At 41.9% G+C, this 24,165-nt stretch overlaps 2 protein-coding genes across 2 annotated transcripts; one reads left to right on the top strand and one right to left on the bottom strand.

The window, feature by feature from the left end:
• The first annotated feature begins 13 nt into the window (after positions 1–13).
• UFSP2 (UFM1 specific peptidase 2) lies at positions 14–15,872 on the top strand. Its single transcript, XM_056855294.1, has 12 exons — positions 14–61; positions 2,696–2,774; positions 3,280–3,463; positions 3,553–3,616; positions 4,051–4,208; positions 4,880–5,072; positions 6,236–6,382; positions 6,796–6,960; positions 9,065–9,189; positions 10,698–10,774; positions 12,778–12,902; positions 15,582–15,872. Exons 1-12 carry the CDS (start codon positions 14–16, stop codon positions 15,666–15,668), a joined length of 1,452 nt encoding a protein of 483 aa, XP_056711272.1. The 3' UTR covers positions 15,669–15,872.
• Positions 15,873–16,933: 1,061 nt separating this feature from the next.
• On the bottom strand, positions 16,934–22,092 carry ANKRD37 (ankyrin repeat domain 37). Its single transcript, XM_056855069.1, has 4 exons — positions 22,063–22,092; positions 20,515–20,667; positions 18,394–18,485; positions 16,934–17,204 (listed from the first exon to the last, which is right to left on the bottom strand). Exons 1-4 carry the CDS (start codon positions 22,090–22,092, stop codon positions 16,934–16,936), a joined length of 546 nt encoding a protein of 181 aa, XP_056711047.1.
• Positions 22,093–24,165: the final 2,073 nt, after the last annotated feature.

Raw genomic sequence — 24,165 nt, 5'->3', positions numbered from 1 at the left:
GCGGCGGAGGAGCATGCAGCTGCCCGGGTCGCCTGCCCTCAGCGCGCCGCTGACAGATGTCGTAAGTGAGGCAGCCTTTCCCCCCCCCCTTCACTGCCCTCTTGGGGGGACCAGGAAGGGAACGCCGACCTTCCCTTCTTCCTGCCGTCACCCTCAGGGCCGAGGGAGGCTTCGTGCAGTAAGAGGGAGCGTCTGAACGCGTCTCCTACGACGCGCGTCGTCTTACTTCCGGCCGGCGAGAAAGGGACGGGCAACTGCGGAGCTCGGAGGGCCGCAGCTGGCCGTCCAGAGCCCCGCAGGATCCTCGAGCTTAGTCCCGGCCTTCCTTTACTTCCGCAACATACTAGGTAGCTCCGTTGTAGGTAGAATCATAGAGTTGGAAGGGTTCCCCCAGGGTCATCTAGTCCAACCCCTGCACAATGCAGGAAACACATAGAGTTCTGTGTTTGAATTCTCTAGACTCTCAACCTTTTTTTAATAACATTTTTAATTGTTTTTTATATTACAGTAGTTTCCATCATTCGTTAAGATAATTATATGATATAAACAATATTTCTCTATTCTATATAACTAATTAATTCATATATTTACGTTTTTAAACGTAAAAGGCTCTCAACCTTTTTTGCTCCGTTCCCCCCTTTCGCCATTGTTCAGAATATAATCCCCCCCCCCCTTACCAAAATAGCCTGTCTCAAAAGCTGCATTCCAAATAATATGCATTTTGCTGAATAGTGGGTCACAATTCCTCCCCTGGAACCCTAAAATTCCTCCCGGGGGGGGGAATTCCCCCCTTGTTAAGAACCTCTGCTCTAGGTCATATGCAAGGTGAGGTCTTGATCAGTTCCCTTCAGTGTTCCCTGGTAAAGTTAATCTTAAGTATAGTACCAGGCTCTGCATCATTGCATTGCTGCTGCAGCTGTTTGGGCATTGCAGGTTGTGGCTGATTTCCCCCAGTCCAAGAATTAAATAGTCTCATTTAGTGGGAAAGAGGAAGCATCCCCCCACCCCCGGACCTTGGCTGTTCAGGTGATCACATTGACTCGCTTATCCATAGCATGGAGTCACTGGCTATTTGTCCCGGGTTAGCACCTGCAACTGTCAGATGCAGCCTTTAAATGAGTGGGCAGAGTCCAAAGAAACCCCCCCCCCGAACAGCAATAGTAGAAATATAATTATTAAGGAGTCCCTTCAGTTCCACAGAACTCTTCATGAGGCTGGATGTTCACTGCTAGGGTTGCCAACCTCCAGATGGTGGCAGGAGATCTCCTGCTTTTACAACTGATTTCCAAGCAACAGAGATCATTTCACCTGGAGGAAATGGCTGCTTTGGAAGGTGGGCTCTATGGCATTCTACCCCATTGAAGCCCCTCCCCAAACTCTGCCCTCCTCAGGCTCTACCCCTAAAATCTCCAGGTATTTCCCAACCCAGACCTGGCAACCCTATTTGAGGAAGAGATTATTGCCATTATGTCTTGAAACATGTCTCTGTATTGAGTACATTTTTTATACTGCCCTTGTGACATGGTCCAACTTTCCTTATCTAAACAGCAACCTTATCAGGTAGTTTAGGATGGGAAACTGTAAATGGCAGAACAGGGGTTTAAACTTGGGCGTCTTGGATCCTTTCTTTTTATTTCAGGCTCATCTGACCAAAGGTCTTGAGCACAACGCTTCTTGGATCCATTAGACCACATTCCCCTCCCACCTTTATGAGTGTATGAGGGTGTGGCATGATGCAGACTTTTGCACACTTGGGACTGAATTTTATTGAACTCAACGGGATTTACTTCTGGTTAAACATACATGCAATCAAAATGTAAGCATAGTTACTAGGAAGTAAATCTCTTTCAGTCCAGTGGAGCCTACATCTGAGTAAACGTTATTACACATGTACAATCCTAAGCAGCTTTAGTTTGAAGTAAATTTCTTTTTGAATTACATATAAATGTATACAAGATTACTGAATGGGGGTTACCGCACTTTGTATTCCCAGCGATGTATTAAGAGTTTAAAAATGTTATAAAAAACATCGCTTTAAAAGGGTTTTTGAATACCACGGCTTATAAATGGTTGGAAGACATCTTCACAGTTAAAGGGGCCAAACAAAGTGCGAACAGTATTTTTTATAATGTTTTCAAACTCTTAATACATCGGTGGGAATACATAGAAAGTGCGAACAGTATTTTTTATAACATTTTCAAACTCTTAATACATCGCTGGATATACAAGTGCGGTAACCCCCAAGGTTAGAATTTCATATTAGCTTTTGTGAAGTATCTTGGAGGCCAGTTCTGTTCCTTTGTAGATGCTGCAACATACTGATGGACCCCTAGTAAAAGAAATTGTATTATTGCTATCATATGAATATAAGAGTGTATTTTATTTTTAAAACTTTTATGCTGCCTCCTGAGAGACTGTTCACAGCAATGAAAGAAAGACTCCAGAGACATAAAAACCCAAATAATATCAATAAAACATATCAGCAACACAATCCAAGTAAATAAATAAATCAAACCAAGTCGATATAAAAGACAGAAGATTCAATTCATTTCCATGCAGAAACCGCAAGGAATAGGTCTGAGGACTAGGTTGCCAGGATGTGGGGACCATTCTTTGTTCCCATGGCAGCGTGCTTTTTTAAAGCAGCAGAATTTCAATTCATGTTAAGCATCAACTGTATTTTCCTGCCTTATAGGTTATCTTGGAAACTATGGATATACTGTTTAGAATAAGAGGAGGCTTGGACCTGGCATTTCAGTTAGCCACTACAGATGGTATGTCTATAAACATCTTGTGTGTTACATTATAATATTAGTAATTTTTCTGAAGTCACTGCACAATGTTGAAGTGACTTTGAAATCATTGTGTCAGCAAAACTGTAGTCATCTTAACTAGACTGTGTAAGTCAGGGAATTTTAATAGCTCTGCTACAGAGGCAGGAGTGCAACACATGGCCCTATACCAGTGTAGCAGCAACCTTAGATGTTTCCCCCCTCCCCCAGTGCTTAACCGTTGATCTTATCACAGTATTTAAATGCCACACAGACATAAATGTGTATGTTGAAAATTTCAAGTGGTAGATGCTTGAAAAACTTTCACAGGCAGTTTGCTCCATAGCTTTACTGTTCTTTTAGTTTGAATGTTGTTCGTAATGTTTAACTAAACTCCAAAATACTGTTTCTTGTCCTGGCCTATTAATTGACAGAATGAGCAGTTGTTTCCTCTGTCCCCCCCCCCCCCGAAATCCTTTACAATCTTCCGCTTTTTTGTTTATTTCAGATTCTTCAACAAAACAGGCACTAAAATATGTTTTCAGCGACCTTTCAGCCAAACTGGCTTCGGACGTGGTGGTGTTCAGGATCTGCCGTAGCTCGGTGTATCTTTGGCCGAACAGTGGAACGAACTCAGTTTCATCAGAACTTACTGATGACTCTGCTTGTAAGGAGATACTGCGGTTTATTCAGTGAGTATGGCTGGGAAAAATAAGAACGCAACTGGCTTTTTTCTGAGAGCATGAATTCCTTATTATGGTGTTTTTCTGGTATTTTCCAGATTTGAGCAAGATGAGACTAAACGCAGGTTTTTGAAAAAGAAGGATAAAAAGTTGCAAGACTTGGTAGGTATGCTTTTCCTTACCATGGCTTTGTAGAGATGAGTATGAAAAGAACAGTTTCTTAAAATGGAAATGATCCGGACATGTTAAATAAATACCTGATCTATTTAGCACAGGTGTAGAAGTTGATATTTACAGATCTCTTCACAGATTCAAATATGCAGTTGCTGTCTTTCAAAACTTAAATGTTTTTCCCCAGCACACGTTTCTGTAACAGTACTCCTGCAGTGCTACTACAAAGTTGCACTAATTCTGCAACCAGTCACATTTTAAGTGTTTGTTTTCTGCTTCTGGGGTGTGTTTTCAACCTTGCTCAGCTCTCGGCCATCTGTGACTGTTCTTGATATTCCTAGGCTTTCTGTTTCTCTCCATCTTTTTATGTGTATTTGAACCTGGTACTTTGGCACATTTATTTATTTATTTATTTATTTTTGTAGCAGCCTATAGTAAATATAGATCTTATGCTGGAAATGACGACTATGCTGGAAGCCCTGGCTCCAATTATTGAAAGAGAGAACAAAGAGCATCACTACATAAGTATGACCTTGCCTGTTGATGCTGTTGTCTCTGTGTCTCCAGAGGAACCATGGCGGAAGTAAGTAGATCAGAGCTACAAGAATGTATGTATTAGTTTTCTTTAACTTTTTTCCATTGTATGATTGTCTGTACGTTCTTGAGGCAATGGCATACAACTTTATAACATTCATAAGTATACAGTTATATATTTTGAGTAACTCAGAAGTTTGTCCCTCAAAAAAGCAGAAGATTGTTAAGAAGTAGTTACAATAGTGTTGAGCTGTCAATAGCGTGTTTGGAGAGTTGAAGGAAGGAGATGAAAGACTGTATGCATTTTTAAGGTTTTTGTGATTGTTATGTTTAAGTTCTTGTTGGCTCCAGCAAGATGGCAGCTCCTTAGCTGTAAACACAAGCAAGCATAGTTGCTGCAGATGATGTGCACTCAGAAATAAACTGAAAACCTACTTGGGGAGCAAGGCAGGGCATAAACAAAGTAAATAGATACTTTTCTGCTGATGGAAGAGGGTTAGGTCCCCAACATGCGGCTTTTTGTCTGTGAGTATCCCCCTTCCCCCCAAAAAAGGCCTGCGGGCTACTGGGGAAGAGGGAAGGTGTGGAAAGATTCACTTCAGCCAGCAGAAGGGCAGTAAGTCACAGCCCATTGTGTGCGCATGGGGTATTTCTTTTCCTATATTTGCGATGGGGTATTTCTTTTCCTGGTGCTTAAATTGTTACTTCTGTGTCTTGCAGTGTACGAAGTCTTCTGGTGAATGCAATTCACACACAGCTAACTGATATGGAAAAGTGCATTTTGAAATATATGAAAGGAACCTCAGTTGTGGTGCCTGAACAATTTCATTTCATGTTACCAGGAAAAAAACACTTGGTGACAGTTTCATATCCTACAGGCGTATCTGACAATCAGTTAGAGGCTTACAGACAGGTACAACTTATGCTGAAACATTGGATGATGTGGGTCAAAATATGGTAGATGATTGAGGGTTTTTAAATTAATAACCAGTAATAATATAAAGTATTGATCTATATTGTCTTTAATTGTATTAAATATGCTTTTTACAGAGTTCTGTTGATTTCTCTTAACTGTTCATTGTTTTAAGGAAGTTTCTGTTTATATGCATACAGGTGCTATACAGTGTTTGCCTGTCTTTCTAATTTTTGCTGTATCCCAAATAAAGAGCCTACATCCTTCTCTCTGTGGCATATTACATCTGGCATATTACATCTGGCATATTACATAACTTCTTTTAAACAAGGTTGTGACTGAACACCCCATATGTGCAGGGACTTCCTGTTCTTTTTTATCTGGGCAAATAATCCCATGTATACACAGGGATTCCTTATTCTGTCTGCTGAGCATTCAGTTACTGATGTTGGAAGCACATGATATGAGAAGCGCGAGGCTGTTGCTGCTAGTTCAGTTGAGTCTTCTTCCCTCCCTCCTTGGGCAATGTGTAGGGAAACAAAGAATATGATGGGCTCCACCACATTTGATGTTTCTCTGTAGTTGCTCTCTAAGGCATAAGTTGCTGCTTGCTGGGGCAACTCAAGAGTGTGATAACTTTCCATTGCGCACTTTCTTTCCCAGTGCATTACTAGAGGAGGGAGGAGGAAGAGGGAGGAGAGAAACATATTTAGCATATCGTCCAATTCCATCCCAAGAGAATGAGGAAACCCCTATGTGTGTGTTTGTTTATTTATTTAAAACATTTTATGCTGCCTTTCCACCTGATCGCGGACCCTGTGTATGAAACTCTTGGTGAAGAAAAGTGCTATGCAGTAAATTTCCTGTTTCTCCTCAACTTTGTTTAACATTGTGTGCATGTGATTTCATTACACACACACATACAATCTCATTCTTATTCATGGGCTTGTTCTGAGCCTAGCTAATCAAAGCACTCTCTGATAGTTACAGAAGTCCCTCGGTGTGGTACTTATTGTTAGAAAATCACCTAAGTGTGGCACTTAAGTGCTGATGGAGCGCGGAACAATATGCCTCTAATAAAACTGTTGATTATTTTAAAAATACTGTAAGGAATAATGAAATTAATGAGGAAACAAAACTCTCACTTTCTGCCTTGCTTATAGGAATTGCACGGACGGTTTAACCTGCCATTTGATAGACCTTATTTTCGACGGGCTAATGCTTATCACTTTCCAGATGAACCATTCAAAGATGGCTATCTCAGAAATCCACATATACATCTCAATCCACCTGGCATAGAGTTTGGTATGGTGAGTTTCATTTGTGCTGCTCTCACTCTAATTTGTATCTTATGGAGTAACTGATAGAACAAAAATAAGGAGAACAGAATCCGTAGAAGCAGACGAATAAGGAGGTATGTCTGACCAGCTCCTGGTAACTATCAATCGGTTTAAAACAAATGAGAAATCCACAGCTCCATCACTTAGCTCAATAAACAAGTAGGTTCATACCAAACTGGGTCCAAGGGGGATTGCGGGGTGTCACCTTGTGGAAGTTCACATTACAGTTTTAACATCCCTGGCTCTTCTAGAACTCTCTTAGAGGAATATTGGTTCCAGGCCACTAAATTATTCTGGTCTTTGAAACTCAGCATATTTTAATCTTTGCAGAAATGATGCTAAACCTATGAGCTGGGTTGACTTTTTTTCCCTTCTCATCACAGGTTTATCTGGTTTATGGCACATACAGTTATCATCATTATATGCAGGATCGTGTTGATGATAATGGCTGGGGTTGTGCCTATCGGTCACTGCAAACTATATGCTCGTGGTTCAGGCACCAGGGGTACACAGAGAGATCAGTACCCACCCACAAGGAGATCCAGCAGGTAAAGATCTCTTCCAAATATGGGTCCTTTGGGAATAAACAGCTGCTGATGGAATTGATTATTCTGATTTAGCTGGCTCTCGTTTACAGGGCACTGTGGTTCCACATTGCTGAAGTTTGTCTAAGAGGGGTCAGGGCAGGCCTGACATTTTTTATTTTCCACTCTGTGGTTTTTCTCAATTATTGGAGTCCTCTGTCGAGCATGGGAGTGATCTGAAGGGAAGAGGTGTTTTGTTCCCTGCTACATTTGGGGGTCTAGTTCTTACTGAGGTAGTAAACCTGTGTCTGGGCCACCACACTTCTGCAGCTAGGGGTTTGCTAAGACTGGACCCTCAGGCCTGACATAGTGATCTGTGTGCAGTGGATATTTTTTTTTGTATGAAGGAGCATACAGCTTTTTGAGGCCACACCTGAAGTCTGAAGCAGTGCAGCCCAGATACAGGTGTGCCACCTCAATCAGAGCGAGAATAAATTAGTGTTCATTTTAGTATTAAAAACACTAAAACTTTATCATATGAACACTAGCGTGAAGCATGTCCATTTAATGGTAGTCCTTCCTTCCTGCTTCCATTGCTTGGACACCAGTGTTGTGGAACAAACAGAGGTGGGGGCATGTTTCACTAGGCAGTTCTGCCTTTGCCTTCCACGCTGTGTGTGGCAGAGGTGGAGGCCACCGTGGGCAAGTCAGGGAAATCACATTGCTTCATCCACTGTATCTATCATGCTGTGCCAAATGCAGTTCTGCTTCACCTGTTTCAGAGGGGGACTGGCCCTCATGACAGCCCACCTCTGCCCATTGCATTTTGAACACAGTCCTCCATAACATAAAGCCAGATGGGAAAGCGCCAAGGGGACCAGGGACCCTTCTTTCTGCAAGACGGCCTTCCCTTTCTTTGCATCAAGGAGTCCATAGAAGGATTGTTTCCATGGTTGGTCTTTCTGAACTTTCTGGTGCTCTTCTGCTCCCTGTTGAACAAAGTGCATCATTTTCAGCAAGATTCTCCTTTGCCAAATTGTAGGACAGAATAAAAGGCTAACTCAGCTGTATTAATATAGAACACCTGCTCTCGATTGGTCCTTTTAATGTACATAATTTGTTAAGCACCAGATATGTTGTTGGCCTAAATAAATGTTCAGAAGCAGCAGCAGCATTACAGTGGAGATCCTTCCACAACATCAAAAGGAAATTGGCTTGAAGTGATAAAATCTAAAAATAATCCTTTTACTTGTGGGTTTTTCGTATAATAGTTAAAGCACCATTTTAATAGTAATACTATACTGTGGTGATAAGGAGAGGTTTGGTGTTAAATTGGTGTGTGATCTCACAAATCAGTTGCTCATGCCATTGTAGCCTAAGAAATGTTCTCTGCAGCATGTCTCATGTTAATGATATTGCATACCTGTTTGGGGCCAAGAGGTATTCCTACCAAGAAAAAAAGTACCATGCTTGGTCTAGATGTCATAGTTCCACTGTACGCTGCATTGGTCAGGCCACACCTGGAGTATTGTGTGCAGTTCTGAAGGCCTCACTTCAAAAAGGATGTTGACAGAATGGAGCAGGTGCAGAGGAGAGCGATGAGGATGATCAGGGGCCTGGAGACCAAACCCCATGAGGAAAGTCTGAGAGAGTTGGGAATGTTTAGTCTGGAGAAGAGGTTGAGGGGGGACATGATTGCTCTCTTTAAGTATTTGAAGGGCTGTCACTTAGAGGAGGGCTGGGAGCTGTTCCTGTTGGCAGCAGAGGATAGGACTCTCAATAATGGGTTTAAATTGCAGGTGTAAAAGTACCGGCTGAATATTGGGGGGGGGGGCGGGAATTTCAGTAAGAGTTCTTCAACAGTGGAATCAGCTACTTAGGGAGGTGGTGAGCTCCCCTTCACTGGCAGTCTTTAAGTAGAGGCTAGACAAGCACTTGTCAAGGATGCTGTAGGTTGATCCTGCATTAAACAGGGGATTGGATTAGATGGCCTGTATGGCCCCTTCCAACTCTATGATTCTCTGTTTTGTTTCCGGAAAATCAGATGTAAAACAGTTTCAAATAGATAACTATAGTAACTAAAATTAGTGCTATTTCTATTTTTTTGCTCATGGTGATGGTTTTAAAGGCTCTTGTTGACATTGGAGACAAGCCACCGCTGTTTGTTGGATCGCGCCAGTGGATTGGCTCTATTGAAGTGCATCTTGTACTGAACCAGCTACTAGGGATAACTTCAAAAATATTATTTGTCAGGTAAGACTATTTCAGAAAAGAATTGCTAATGAGACAAAGATGATAAGAATCCAGATAAGAACAGGATATCTCAAAGGGAGCCATAGTAATGCCAAAGTAACTTGGTGAAGGCGGGTTGCTAAAGACTACGAACGGGAAGATGGCCCAGGTTGAAATTGCAGGTCAGCCATGAAACTTTGGTTAGTCGCACACTCTTAACCTGACCTACTTTGCAAGATTGTTGTGAGATTACAGGTTTGTGTGTACGTGTACTATCCTGAATGCTCAAAGGAAACAAAACTGGTGAACATTTTGGGTGTTCATCGGTTCTTGTAGGTTATCCGGGTTGTGTGACCGTGGTCTTGGTATTTTCTTTCCTGACGTTTCGCCCACAGCTGTGGCAGGCATCTTCAGAGGAGTAACACTGAAGGACAGTGTCTCTCAGTGTTCTTCAGAGGAGTAACAGTGTCCTTCAGTGTTACTCCTCTGAAGATGCCTGCCACAGCTGTGGGTGAAACGTCAGGAAAGAAAATACCAAGACCACGGTCACACAACCCGGATAACCTACAAGAACCGATGAACTCTGATTGTGAAAGCATTTGACAATATTTTGGGTGTTTTCACACATGCAATATAATGCACTTTCAATCCACTTTCAATGCACTTTGCAGCTGGATTTTACTGTGAATGGCAAAATCCATTTGCAAATGATTGTTAAAGTGCATTGAAAGTGCATTATTCAGTCTGATTCATACAGAGTACATAGTTGTATTTGCTATTAAAACACAGATCAGTCAACAGCGCTCATATGCAAGGTTTGCAGCTGGCATCTGTAGAAGGAGGCTGGGAATCTTGTTATGCTAATACTATATAAAATCCTATAAAAGTCTGTTGATTCTGAAGTACATTTTATGACGGTAATCTCTAAAGGGAGAGAACATTTTATTGAATTCAGTTTCATTTGGAACCACATGGTATCACCATTACCACTTCTTTGATAATAATAAATGCCATCTTGATGAAAGTGATTTCTGATGCCAGGTAAACAATTTGTTTTCTAATGTCATTTTATAGCTAGTGTTAGAAGTAACATACAGTTTGCTTTGGAGTTTATATTTACAGATAAAGACTCTACAGCAGTTGTATTTTTGTGCTGAGAAACATTGAGTAATCCAGAAATTTTACTCTTGAGAAGGCCCAAAGGTTGTTTTATGTGTTTTCACAGTGCAAAATACAGGTTGTACAATATGGGATGCATGCAACCTAAGGCCCATCTTACACTTACCCAAGATAACACCTGGTAACTATTTGTCATGGGTGACAGGACAAGGTTGCTATTCCATGCATCTGTTCTTGGAGGCAAAATGGGTTCCTCTAAGCGAACTGTGCTGTGACTCTTGGAGACGGAATGGCTGATAATGTGCATTGAGCCAGTTCTCAGGGCTGCATGAATCCCTGAATTCATAGCAACATTGTCCCAGATGGGAAATGCAAAGAATACTAATGGTGATTTCCCCCGTCCCTTACAGCCAAGGCTCTGAGCTGGCTTCTCAGGGAAGAGAACTTGCCAATCATTTCAAAACCGAAGGGACACCAGTTATGATCGGTAAGCCTTTTAAGACCAAACAAGTATTTATCATCAAGACTTCTCTCTCAAATGTTTTCTGGAACTTTTAAGAGGTTCTGTACCCTAGGCTAATGCGATTTATGTTCCCTTTCCCTTCCTCCGGGGACTGCGCCACTTATGGAAGTGGACCCTTGAATGCTCCCCTGCACAAAAAGTCCATGCCTGTGAAAAATTACACATCGTGGGGAAGGTTAGGCTAGAGCCCTTGCTGCTGATATAGTGGCCTCCTACAGGCATTTTTATAGGGGAGTTTATTCGACAGTGTGATCCTCCATTTGCATTTTGAAAGAGTGCTGTGCCATGAGATGTAGTTTGACACGTAGAGCAAGGGGTGCTGTTTATTTTCTCTACTTTTACTGAATATGAACACTGGAACAGTAAATCTGCCTAAATTGGCCCACCAATTCCATGTATTATATATATGGCTACTAATTTTGAAATAATAAAGACTTCTATTTTTTATCTTTTTTTCTTTCTTTTTTTTGCCCTCCCTAACTGACAACAATTGGAAAAGACAACAGCCGAGCTCTGTTTTTGTTAATTGCTAATGTCTAATGTGGCTCCATCCATGGCTTAGAAAAACCAGGACTGGACTGCATTCTCTTACCTTCAGATTCAGATTCCAACACCTTTATTGGCATAGTAAAATAGCAACGAGGGAGCATAAATACACGCACCCGCAGGGAATTTTCTTATCTTGCTGATTGCTGAGTCTTCGAAATGTACTTGATCGTTTTTAGAAACTCAGTTACAGCTGAGAAAGCTGAGACTGTCAGGATTCTTTTTTTTTTTTTTAATTAAATCTCTGGGGTCAAATGATTGAGAATCATGGCCTCCGTCCTCCAGCAGACATTTCAGATCACTTTGAAATATCTTAGAGGTAGTAAGGAAATATTTGGCTTGTTTTTTTTCTTCTTCTTCCTCTTGAGAGCTCTTTTGGCTTCATACAGAGCCAGCAATTAGTGTGTAGAGTGTAGTAATTAGTGTGTCAGAGTAGAACCCAGGCAGATTTGGGTTCAGATCCTCACTTTACTGTGAAGTTGAGTTTAGTGGGTGACCTGAGGCCAATGACTATCTGTCAGCCTACCCTTATTTCATAGGGTGGTTGCGAGAATAAAATAGAGGAGGGATGAACCATGTACACAGCTCATGACTTCTTGGAGGATGGATGGAGTTAAAAATATGACAGCAGTTACCCCACTTGCATGATTTTCCCTCCTGCAAAAAAATGAGTGAAGAATTTTGCTGCGTTACGGCAAAAATACACTTGTCTAGCGGCACTTTAAGCCCCACCAGATACATCTGAACAACTGGGGTCCACAAAGCCTTATGCTGGAATGAAATCTCTTAAATCTTTAAGGTGCTATAAGGTTCCAGTTTATTTTTCCTCCAAATAATGTATTAATTGGGCTTTAAGCCAAACTTTTAAGTTCTTATTTTCCACATCTCACTCTAATGTGCCCACTTCAAGAATTCTTATGCAAACTTCCACAGACAGTAAACGTGCTTGTCTGTTCTTTATTCATCCCTTCAGCATGCTAATCACACTTTTTGATGACACAAAACACCACCGGTTTCTTTTGTTTTATGAAGATCTTTCTTATAGACCATCATATCTTTTACCTTGCATTCCTAAGAATTACTCCAGTCTAAGCCCATGTATAATTGTGTATATTCTGCAGAGTATGATTTTGGCTTATTTCAGCCATTTCTTGAATTATTCTGCTGTGCATTCCATGAAAAGTTGAACTTATTTTTTTAAGGAATATTCAGATGTTTGGAAACTTCCTACTTAGCTTTAGAGAACCATTTTTAATTGTGATAGATCACGATGGGTATCAGAAGAAGTGAGCTGTGGCGCACGAAAGCTCATGCCTTGCCAGTAACTTTGTTAGTCTTTAAGGTGCTACTGGACTCCTACTCTTTTCTACCAATTTTTAAATTGTGTTTCATGTTTTCTCAACATTTCTTTCCCAATTCAGGTGGGGGAGTTTTGGCTCACACAATACTAGGAGTAGCATGGAATGAGATCACAGGACACATAAAATTTTTGGTTCTTGACCCACATTACACAGGAGCAGAGGATATGCATCTTATACTAGAAAAGGTAAGACTGATTATACATCAGGTTTTCATTTCACAACTGAAACAAAATGCAGGTAAAGCTTTATTTTCTTGCAGTCATGGAGAATGGGGGTTGCTGGTTAATCAAATGTGCTAGATACACTGAATTATCTAGATACTCGAGTTCTAGTATTTTGGGAGAGGGAGGAAAAAGTTCTCTTTGTCAACTCTCTCCAGCTCGTATATAATTTTATAAACCTCTAACATGTCTCCCCCTTAGTCATCTCTTTTCTAAACTGAAAAGTCCCCCAAACTCTTCAGCCTTTCCTGAAAGGGAAAGGTGTTCAAACCCCCTAATCATCTTGGTTGCCCCCTTCTGCACTTTTTTCCAGCTCTGTGATGCCCTCTTTGAGATCTCATGACCAGAAGTGCACAAAGTATTCCAAATGAGGCCGCAACATAGATCTATAAGGGGCCGTTATAATAGCGGCCATTTTATTTTCAGTTCCTTTCGTAATAATCCCCAACATAGAGTTTGCCTTGTTCACCGCTACAGCACACTGGGTTGACACTTCCATTGAACTATCGATTACGAGCCCAAGATCTTTCCCCTCTCAGTCTCAGCAAGTTCAGACCCCATTAGCCTATACTTGAAGTTGGGATATTTTTTGTTCTAATGTGCATCGCCTTACGCATACCAGCATTGAACTCCCATCTGCCACATTGTTGCCCATTCACCCAATTTGTGGACATTTTCCTGGAGCTCTTCATAGTCATCGTTGGTTTTCACCATCCTGAATAATTTTGTGTCATCTGCAAACCAATTAACTAGTGCCAGTCCCAATACCGATCCTTGTGGGACCTCACATCTTACTTCGCTCCGTTATGAGAACTGTCCATTTATTCCTGTTCTTTGCTTCCTGTCATTTAACCAGTTTTAATCCATAAGAAAACCCATCCTCTTATCCCATGACTCCTATGTTTACTCAGGAGTCTTTGGTGAAGTACCTTGTCAAAAGCCTTTTGAAAGTCCACATATATCATGTCTTCCGGGTCGCTGTTATCTGCAATTTAAATCTCATTTGATTCCAGGCAAGAGAAATCTGCCATGGCAGGTGAAGTCATAGAAATTCACCCCATATTACTGAGGCAAAGGAAGTTTTTGCTTGTCAGTCTGTCTTCATTCTGCCTCATCAAGTTCAATTTTCTGCTTTAGCACAGGAAATAACTCAGCTGGAGTGAAGGTTTTGGCTTGCTTGTGTAATTTAAACTTATTCCCTCTGTCTGGGAATGATGTCTGGCACATCAGCAGCCTTTTTAATTATATCTTTGGCTTTGAAAAGCTGTGTTGTGGAGATTAGGTTTCTGACAGCGGATGGAAGAGCCACACTGACTGCTGATAGGCTTAGAGCTGCCTCTTCAGGGATTACCACTCCAGGAGCTCTGAGATACTGGACCATTCCTTCCTTTTGCTTTTCTGGACTTTCCTTCAAAGCTAGCATTTCACCATGTGAAAAACATACATTCAGAGGCTGAGGGAAGGCAGCAGATATGAAGCTGCTTCCTCCATTGTTTTCTTCTCCCAGTGCAGGATATCATCATGTAGACACTATCCAGGGGAGCATTTTTCTGAGACAAACTGACGGATAACAAGACAGATATATACATGCAGACAAAACTATTGACTGTGTGTGTTTTTGGAGGGACAGAGGACCAACTGACTGTTCCTGTTAATTTTACTGATAAACCTCAACATGCTTTCTTTTGCATTGTCGACTACTGTCCAATCAAGTGTAAGGTGCAGGAAATGTTTGATCTGAAGCTATGGAACCTTCTGCAGTATGAAGGTGGAATGTTTGTGGAGGGTGGAACTGTAGACTAAGATACGTTTTCTGATTCTATTCAGAATGGTTGATTTATTTACTACCTGAAGCAGTGGTGGACAAATATTGATCGATAAGGGTACTATAATCTGTTACAACCTTTCTGCTACATTGATCCACCACAGCCTTTCATGCACTAGCTCATGACAATGCAAAAGCTGACCATCGCTGGTATAGGTTAATCTCTTGTTTTCCTACAAAGTTTTCATATACTGTGATAGTTGGGAGAAGGGAAGCCAAGTGTTATAAAATTCAGACACAAATTGGACATAACTTTCCATTTCATTAAATAGTTATTTTTGATACCTTGAAAATACATAACAGATACTGAAGCTGCTAGTTGAGCAGTTTTTATAGCTGTTGAGTAAACAAAGGAGCCTTTGTGTAACTTGTATAAGTCTGTAAATCACAGAATGTATTGAAGCTTTTGATGTTAGTACAGGGTTTAACAAATCCCAAGTCCCAGGTCACCATGTTGCCTAAAACTTTAATTGTAGCCTAGTATATCAGCAATGATTTTATTATGACATCCAGGGTTACCCCCCTTATTCATATATCACAATGCTTTGGTCATATTAGAATTTGAATAAAATTATGAGGAACTGCATAGTAGTAGGTTCTGTGCTAGCAATAGTTAGAAAATATGGTCATCAAAATACAAAACCCTGAAGGCTGAAAGCTTAAGTCTGGCACCTAAATTTTTGCACTGGCTCCTAGAGCGAAAGAAAATTAATCAAAGCCTGCATTAATATACTATCTGTATCAGTTTGACCAAAATGCCAGGTAGTGCCTTTATAATTGATATATCTGACAGTACTTTTCTTTCTTCTATTGTACAGGGATGGTGTGGATGGAAGGGCCCAGATTTCTGGAGCAAAGATGCATATTATAACCTGTGTCTACCTCAGTGCCCAAAAACTATCTGAATGTATATTTAAAAGATAATGGAAAATGAGCTGTGGTAGCTAGAAACATGTGTACACGCTTTTAAGTAATGGTTATATATTTTCACTTAAAATATCACCTTATTGTTGAGAGGCCCAGTCAGTATATAAATGTTAATTCCACTATTTTTAGAGTGTAAATTAAGAATATGGTGATCTTTTAAATAAAATGAGTATTAAACATTGCCATTTTTGAATAGTTATTTTTTTCTGCGTTTATTGTCTGATCCTAAGATTTGTCGATTGGAACATTCATGGGAGCGCATGATGTGACAGCAGAGGATAGTATATCACAGTTGCCAGTGATGTCCCATGACATTTGTAGGCAGATACACATGTTCAGATCAGCACATGCACTGATCCTCAAGATATACATTATTGCATCCTGAATACTGTCTAAAAGTATCTGTTGGGCCCAGTGCTGTGTTGAAGTAAAGTAGAATCTTGTGACTATGCATAGTTGTTTTAATGAGCAATATCCTATTTTTTAAAGACACCATCCCATCTCCTCTGCCTTCCCTATGCAGGTGTTATGCAAGTGAGTTCAGCATATTTATTTAGTGGGATGAGTGACCGTCACAGTTAGTACTAAATATGACACTCTTGTGTGTAGAAATGATGGTAGAAAAGACCAGGCACGGTTTATGCATGTTTATTAGTACACAAATCAACAATGTTTTAAAAGGTATCTTCTTCAAGAAGTAAACTGCTCTCCTTCTCAGAAGGAATGGTTCAGAATAGTTGGTTTTGAGCAACACAAGTGAGTTGGGTACAATCAGGCACAGTGCACCTGCTTATGGTTTAACTATTTAAACTATTTTGTTAAGTCTTGGCTCTGTGTTCTCAAAATGTCATGGAAAGTGGCAGTAAAGGTTGACATTAATATGAGAGATGCTTTGGCTTGGGCAGATGCACAAGAACCTGGGTATCCAGAAGGCGCCCTATTCCTTAATTCTTCGAGGTGTCCTGACTATTCTTGGAAGCACCGCATGGCTTAGGCATCTTTGAAAGGGGAACATCTCTCTGTTGGAGAGGGCAGAGTTGAATGGATGTTGTATTTAAGGAGCATGGGTGGTGCTACTAGACAACTAACAGAACCTACAAGTAGGCCGTGTCTAGAAAAGGTAACTTGTCATTGATCGATACCCCTGAAATTTCACTTTGAAGTAGGCAGAGATTGATCTACACACTTTCTGTATGTTGAAGCAGCTTCTGACTGAAAGCTGCAGTTTGGAGCTGATGCCTTTTCAAAGCAAGTCTATTGTTTGGTGATAGCTAAACACTGTACCGTTTGATCTCATTGTCTTCCTGCTTATAGGTCTTTTGCTTTCACTTGCTCGTTTTCGTCTTGTTGTTGCCTCTCTCTGCAAGCCATCCCTGTTACTGAGGGAATCACAAACTTGTTCAGTTGCTTTCCTATTTTGAGTCTCTTTCACTGTCATAAGGAACTGAGCACATTCCACAAATCCAAAAGCCAGTGCCAGGTCTTCTGCAGTTTGTCCCTTCTTATTGCGCAAACTAGAATACAAAATGAAGACTATATAGTACATTTGACGGCTGATATTTCTCATACCAACATTTTGTTTTCAAAGTATCAGATGAAGCCATTGATTTCAGTGGGAGGCTTAACAACAATTCGTTTTAGTTGACTCAAGGCCAGTGGCGGATCTACTATGAAACTAATGAAGCTTAAGTTCAGGGGCCCTTTTGTTTAATGAGTGGGTTTTTCAACAAAACAGATGGAGTATTTTAAAGTGTTTGTTATTAAAATAAGACTATTTTAAGCCAATGGGTTGAAGTACTTAATACTGACCTTAGAATATGTTTTTAATACCGATTTCATATGGCCTCAAAATGTCCCTGTAATTGGTCAAATTTCAAAATTTTCTCAGGGACTTGCTATGCCTGAACCCCCAACTGTATGGGCTTGCTGAGCTTGCCAGAATCTATTCATAGCCAACATTTTGGCAGCTGGATCCTCAAATCTTTTGTTGGTGCATGGCTTAATAGTTCTATAGCTCAGCCCTTAGGCTAGAGCCAATCGGAACCACAAAAGGACATCTGAATTCTCAATTCAGGCTGCACTCATCTCACTTTTGCATTTTAACACAAAAAAATCAGATGTTCACCTCTTTATCCTAAAGAGCCCCCTATGATGATCTTCTGCCTCTCTATTAGAGAATGAACTAATACATCTGCCATAGAACAACCCTACTGAAGAAGATAACCGGTTACCCAGACCTCATTGCTGGTGAGAAGGGGCTCACTGTATGGCCTATTTTCAAAGACTCCACCCCACTACCCTGTTCTCCGCCATTTGGGCCTCGAGGTCCTTGCAAGGGCAGCAAGGCCCTTTGGACCTTGTTGGATGTTGCCCTATTATTGCTGAGTGTGAAGGGCCCCCCATAACAGTTCAAGCTTCAGGGTCCCAAAAATGTAGGTCCTCCACTGACCAGGGGCTAAAGTTCCATTTTCTACCAAAACTATGTGGAACTTCCTTCTACCAGTTTGTAAGTGATCTTTTTGTAAAGTAAACTGAAATTCAAATTCATATATGTACAAGAGGGAACTGGGATAACCCGACATTTTTACCAGCTTTGAAATTCATGTTGAAACATACTTCATTCACAGTTTTTCAGCATAAACCATAGGATGTTGCTTGGATAAATTATCTGCTAGTGATCAGTATTGCAGAAGGTGTACTTACTCGATGGTGGCATGACTGGAAACAAGTAAGGCGAGACACTCCAAACTCCCAACTTTAGCAGCTTTGTGTATTGGAGCTTCCCCAAGCCAATCCTTAAAAAAGATGTTGCATTTTGTAATCTCAGCCACACGTAATTGTTATATTTTGTAATCTCAGCCACACTTAATTGTTATAAACAGATAATAAAGCACCAGGGAATGAAATGGTTTGATCTCTAGCTTGCTGTTACTCATGTTGTCATCATAATCTTAAATACCAGAAACCTGATCCAGCCAATACAATGAACAAACAGAGACAGGCTTTTTCATGATGGTCTCTGGATCAGGTCCACTGATAAATACCTATACCAGGGGTGGAGAACCTTTTTTTCCGCCAGGGGCCATTTGGATATTTATAACATCATTTGTGGGCTATACAAAATTATCAACTTAAAAATTAGCCGACCAAGCCACAAGCAGGCAGCTGCCCCAGATGACCCCCCCCCCGGCACGGGCAAGAAGGCAGGCATTCAACCGGTGGTACATTTGCCCACCTGGTGGCACAGGATGGTCTGTTGCATTAGCTGGGTGTAGCCGCCCAGCCACATACTGGAGTTGCTACTGCTCTACAGCCAGCTCCTTCTACCTCCGCCTGCAGGGATGAAATGAGGACACACTGGCTAAGAAATCGTCCCAGTGCATTCTGGCCCTGCCCACTTTAGCTCCCCTTTAGCCACTTCCGCCTCCAGCCCTCTTGTAGTACAGAGGGAATACTTTCTCCACGGCCCGGATGGGAAAGGGTTAACCCAGTTTCTTGGGTGGTCCTAACGACTCTTCTGCAAGGGGGGAAAAGGTTCCTTTTCTCCGCAAAACAAACTCACACCCGCCTTGAATAAGGCTATTCCTGTCCGCGGGAAGGGGCGGATCACCAGTCTTAGATCCTTCTGAGCTAGAGATCTGCCAGGACCCACAAAGGGCCAGACCAAATGATTTCGCGGGCCTTAAATGGCCCCTGGGCCCGACGTTCCCCACCCCTAACCTATACCTTAATCAGATTTTCTTGTACTGTTTCAGTGTAGATCTAAGAAAATAGTGACTTCTGCACCTGTTCCGAATGTTATTTGGGTACATTTAAAAGGTGCTGAGCTTACATTTTAGGAGTGCACTAGCTGCTTCTTAAAATTAAACAAGGGAGACCCCATCCATTCAAGATTACTATCTAAAAGTAGAAAAGCTGTCTGCGGAAAGACTAAGCAAGGGTGTGTGTTTCTTTTTTTAATTCCTAATCTTCCTCCGGTGTGAGTGAAAACCCATTACTAAGAACATGAATAATTTGGGCTTGTTGCTTTCCATGTGAGCAGCAAATCAGAGAGTCAGTCATTTATTGGTACGGCACATAGCCAGGCATATACAAAAAACATTTGAACATTAAACATTAAAACCAGGAATTCCTAGTATAAAATACACTGGAGAGTACATAAAATCCTAAGAGGATACTACTATGTACATAGATAATAAGGCAGGTCATCCCAACAATTTGCACCTAATTTTGAACATGGCAGCACAAAATTTAGCAGTGTCAGAGTCAATTCCTGTAACAAAACTCTGTCACTTGCTGTCCTCTTAATAATTTATTGACTATTAAATGAAAACCCAAAGTTCGGTCTGTTCAGTGCAAAGGAAGCAGAGCTTGTAAAACCTACAACAGCAGAGAAGAAAAAGAGTTGGGGTTTTTTTAGATGCCGACTTTCTCTACCACTTAAGGCAGAATCAAACCGGCTTACAATCCCCTTCCCTTCCCCCACAACAGACACCCTGTGAGGTAGGTGGGGCTGAGAGAGTGTGACTAGCCCAAGGTCACCCAGCTGGCTTCATGTGGAAGAGTGGGGAAACAAATCCAGTTTACCATATTAGCCTCCGCCGCTCATGAAGAAGGAGTGGGGAATCAAACCCGGTTCTACAGATCAGAGGCCACCGCTCCAAGAGCTAGCTTCACAATAAACCATCTTGTTTGCAGTGCCAGGCAATAGAGGTCTATTCCACCTCAGTAACCACTCATATATGTGTGATATAAATCTTTCAAATAAATAAAAGACAAGAAAGCCTTGCTGGAATAAGAAATAGAAAGCATAATAACTTGTACCTGTCGGTTCAAATCGGCTCCTGTCTGCAGTTGCCAAAGCAGGAAGAAAGCATGTCCTCCATGAGCAGCCAGGTGAGCTGGATCCTGGCCCACAGCATCGGCAGGTGTGTTCACTTCAGTCCCTGCTTGTAGCAGGTGGCTCAGGCTTTCCGACTGCAAGGTGGAGAAGCAACCAAAATGTCCAGCTTGTACAGAAAAGTGATACATCACACTCACACTAACTGAAACCAAGGTTCCCAAGCATTAGAGCATAAGAAAAGCCATGCTGGATCAGACCAAGGTCCATCAAGTCCACAGAGTGGCCAACCAGGTGCCTCTAGGAAACCCCCAAAAAAGACAACTGCAGCAGCATTGCCCTGCCTCTGTTCCAAAGCACCCAATATATTAGGCATGCTCCTCTATTCCTGGAGAGAATAGGTATGTATCATGACTAGTATCCATTTCTACTAGTAGCCATGAATACCCCTCTCCTCCATGAACATGTCCACTCCCCTCTTAAAGCCTTCCAAGTTGGCAGCCATCACCACATCCTGGGGCAGGGAGTTCCACAATTTAACTATGCGTTGTGTGAAGAAGTACTTCCTATTATCAGTTTTGAACCTCTCATCCTCCAGCCTCAGCAGATGACCCCGTGTTCTGGTATTATGAGAGGGGGGAAAGCTTCTCCCGGTCCACTCTCTCCATACCATGCATAATTTTACAGACCTCTATCAGGTCTCCCCTTAACAGCCTTCTTTCCAAGCTGAACAGCCCTAAGCGTTTTAACTGTTCCTCATAGGGCAGTTCTAGCCCCCTGATCATTTTGGTTGCTCATTTTTGCACCTTCTCAAGCTCTGCAATATCCCTTTTTAGGTGTGGTGACCAGAACTGTACACAGTATTCCAAGTGTGGTCTCACCACAGATTTATACAAGGCCAGTATGATATCAGCAGTTTTATTCTCTATTCCTCATCTAATTATGGCCAGCATGGAATTTGCCTTTTTCACAGCAGCTGCACACTGGGTTGACATCTTCATCGAGCAATCCACTACCCCCCAAGATCCCTTTCTTGGACTGTTGCTGCCAGCACAGATCCCATCAGTGTATATGTGAAGTTGGGATTTTTTTGCCCCAATATGCATCACTTTACACTTGCTCACATTGAATCTCATTTGCCATTTTAATGCCAATTCTTCCAGTTTGTAGAGATCCTTTGGGAGCTCTGCACAGTCCGATTTTGTTTTAACCACCCTAAATAATTTGGTGTCATCTGCAAACTTGGCTACTTTACTGTTTAACCCCAACTCCAGGTCATTGATGAACAGGTTGAAAAGCACTGGTCCCAACACAGATCCCTGAGGGACCCCACTGCTCACATCCCTCCATTGTGAGAACTGACCGTTGATTCCTACTCTCCGCTTCCTATTTTTCAGCCAGCTCTCAATCCAGAAGAGGGCTAAAGGTAACGCTTTTGTGGTTTCTCATTGATCTTCAGCGGTACCGTGAGAACTTTGGCTATCTCCAAGTCAGCCTCTGGAATTCTAATGCTAAAGCGCTCCAAGACTTACCTCCACGTTGCCATCCAACAGTAACAACATCCTTCCTTTTGCACTGGGGCCAGAGCTGTGGTGGGATGGAATTGTTCAGCACTGCCTCTTCACCCCCACTGCATCTTGTGCGAGCCCAGCTGTGACCGGCTGAAGAAGAGACCCTCTGGGCCGGCTGGAGTCCTGCCCTCTCTGCTGGGAGCCGGCTTCTGCACGTACGCAAACAAGAGCACATGCGGTGCGAACTGCCTTGCTGCGCTCTGATTGGCCCCTGCTAGGGCTGTCCATAAACAGCCTGTGCTTGGTCCTCTTATTTATGCAGAGAGAGGAAGCAGGAAGAGCTTGTGGCAGGTGGAGCAGCCATGGAGCACGGTGTCCTTAGACACGTATCGCACACACTGGGGCCACCCACGCTCTGGCCTCTTTGACAGCAGCCACAACAGAGGGAGGGAGCAAGGAAAAGCTATCCTTCTAAGAGAAATTTCACAGTGGGTCGCCGTGTTCGTCTGTCTGCAGTAGTAAAAAAGGGCAAGAGTCCAGTAGCACCTTAAAGACTAACAAAAATATTTTCTGGCAGGGTATGAGCTTTCGTGAGCCACAGCGCACTTCTTCAGATACTGATTCTAGCTGAAGGAACAACTTCAGAAAATGCTTCGGGGGGGACTTTGAATTAGAACCCAAATATATGTTGTCGGGCATGATCCCCCCTCAACTGAATTCTACCCATAAAGAGCTTTATCAATATGCAATCTCAGCTGCCAGAATTGCGTATGCTAAATACTGGAAATCCAATATAATTCCCGACATCAAAGAGTGGAACAAACTTCCTGACACTGCATTGATGGCCAAACTAACGCAACTGGTTAACATGAAGTTAACATGGTTTTGTGTTGAAAAGGGCAGCCTTTTTATGATTACTATTTAGGTGGCAAATAAACAATTTAATAAGGCAGAAGGTAATTTATAAGAGAATTTACAGTGACATATAAGATATACACGTTTTAGACATTTGATAGAAGTTATGGTATTAGATTTTTTTTTAAGTCTAGCTGATGTGGAGGCTTAGAGGTTGAAATATATATTTTTTTTCTTCTTAGTGAATCTTAAGATGTTGAAAAGCTTAGGATGAATGATAGAATATCTGGTAATATTTTTTCTTTCAAATTTAAACTATGTGGAAGCTTGGAGGTTGATAAAGGATAAAACATATACAGGATAATTTTTAAAAGCCATAATGAGATGATTAGAGGGTTGCAGCATCTTTCCTAAGAGAAAAGGCTAATGAGTCTTGAGCTTTTCAGTTTTAGAAAAGGACAACTGCTGGGGAGAGGGGAATAATAGATATTTATAAATGTAATGCATGGGATGGAGAAACTAGATCCCTCTCCGTCATAATAGAACTGGGGGGGGGGGCACCAATTAAGTTGATGGGCAAATGGATTTAGGAAAGTTTTACCTAACAAATGCATAAGTAGTGGAATTCGCTACCAGTGGATATAGTGCTGGCCAGGAGAACAGGTGGTTTGAAACCGATTCCTGGAGGAAAGGTCCATGATCGGCTACTGGTCATGGTGACTAAGGTGAACTTTCACATTCAGAGGCGGTAAATCTCTGAGGACCAGTACTAAGAAGCAACATCAGAGGAGGCCTTGCCCTCTATGCTCAGGTTAGCTGCTCTATGCAATTGGTTAGCTGTTGTGTGATACAGGATGGACGAGTGGTCCAATCGCACAGGGGACTTGCGTTCTTAAGATATACCAACACTGCAAAACATAGAAATAATTAGCTTCAGTAAAGCAGTCAGATAATTAAAAGGAAAGTCCTAATCAGTCCCTTGAATACAGGAAGGGAGGAGAGGAGCCACTCAGGGTCTCTTGGCAAAGCATCCCAAGGAGTGGTGCTGCAGTGAAGATAGCCCTCTGATTGGCATTTGCACTATCCCAGAAGGCAGAGATATCCTGGCAGGCTTTCTCCTACTGAGGCATGGGAAGGAATACATGAGGGTGCTTCCCCACTCCTCCACATGAGTGGCAGAGGCTAATCTGGTGAACTGGATTTGTTTCCCCACTCCTGCACAGGAAGCCAGCTGGGTGACCTTGGGCTAGTCACACTCTCTCAGCCCCA

The sequence above is a fragment of the Euleptes europaea genome, chromosome 9, assembly GCF_029931775.1.
Source record: "Euleptes europaea isolate rEulEur1 chromosome 9, rEulEur1.hap1, whole genome shotgun sequence".
Taxonomy (NCBI): Eukaryota; Metazoa; Chordata; class Lepidosauria; order Squamata; family Sphaerodactylidae; genus Euleptes; species Euleptes europaea.
The sequence above is the reverse complement of the archived record's forward strand: the minus strand, read 5'-3'. Positions and strand labels throughout refer to the sequence as shown.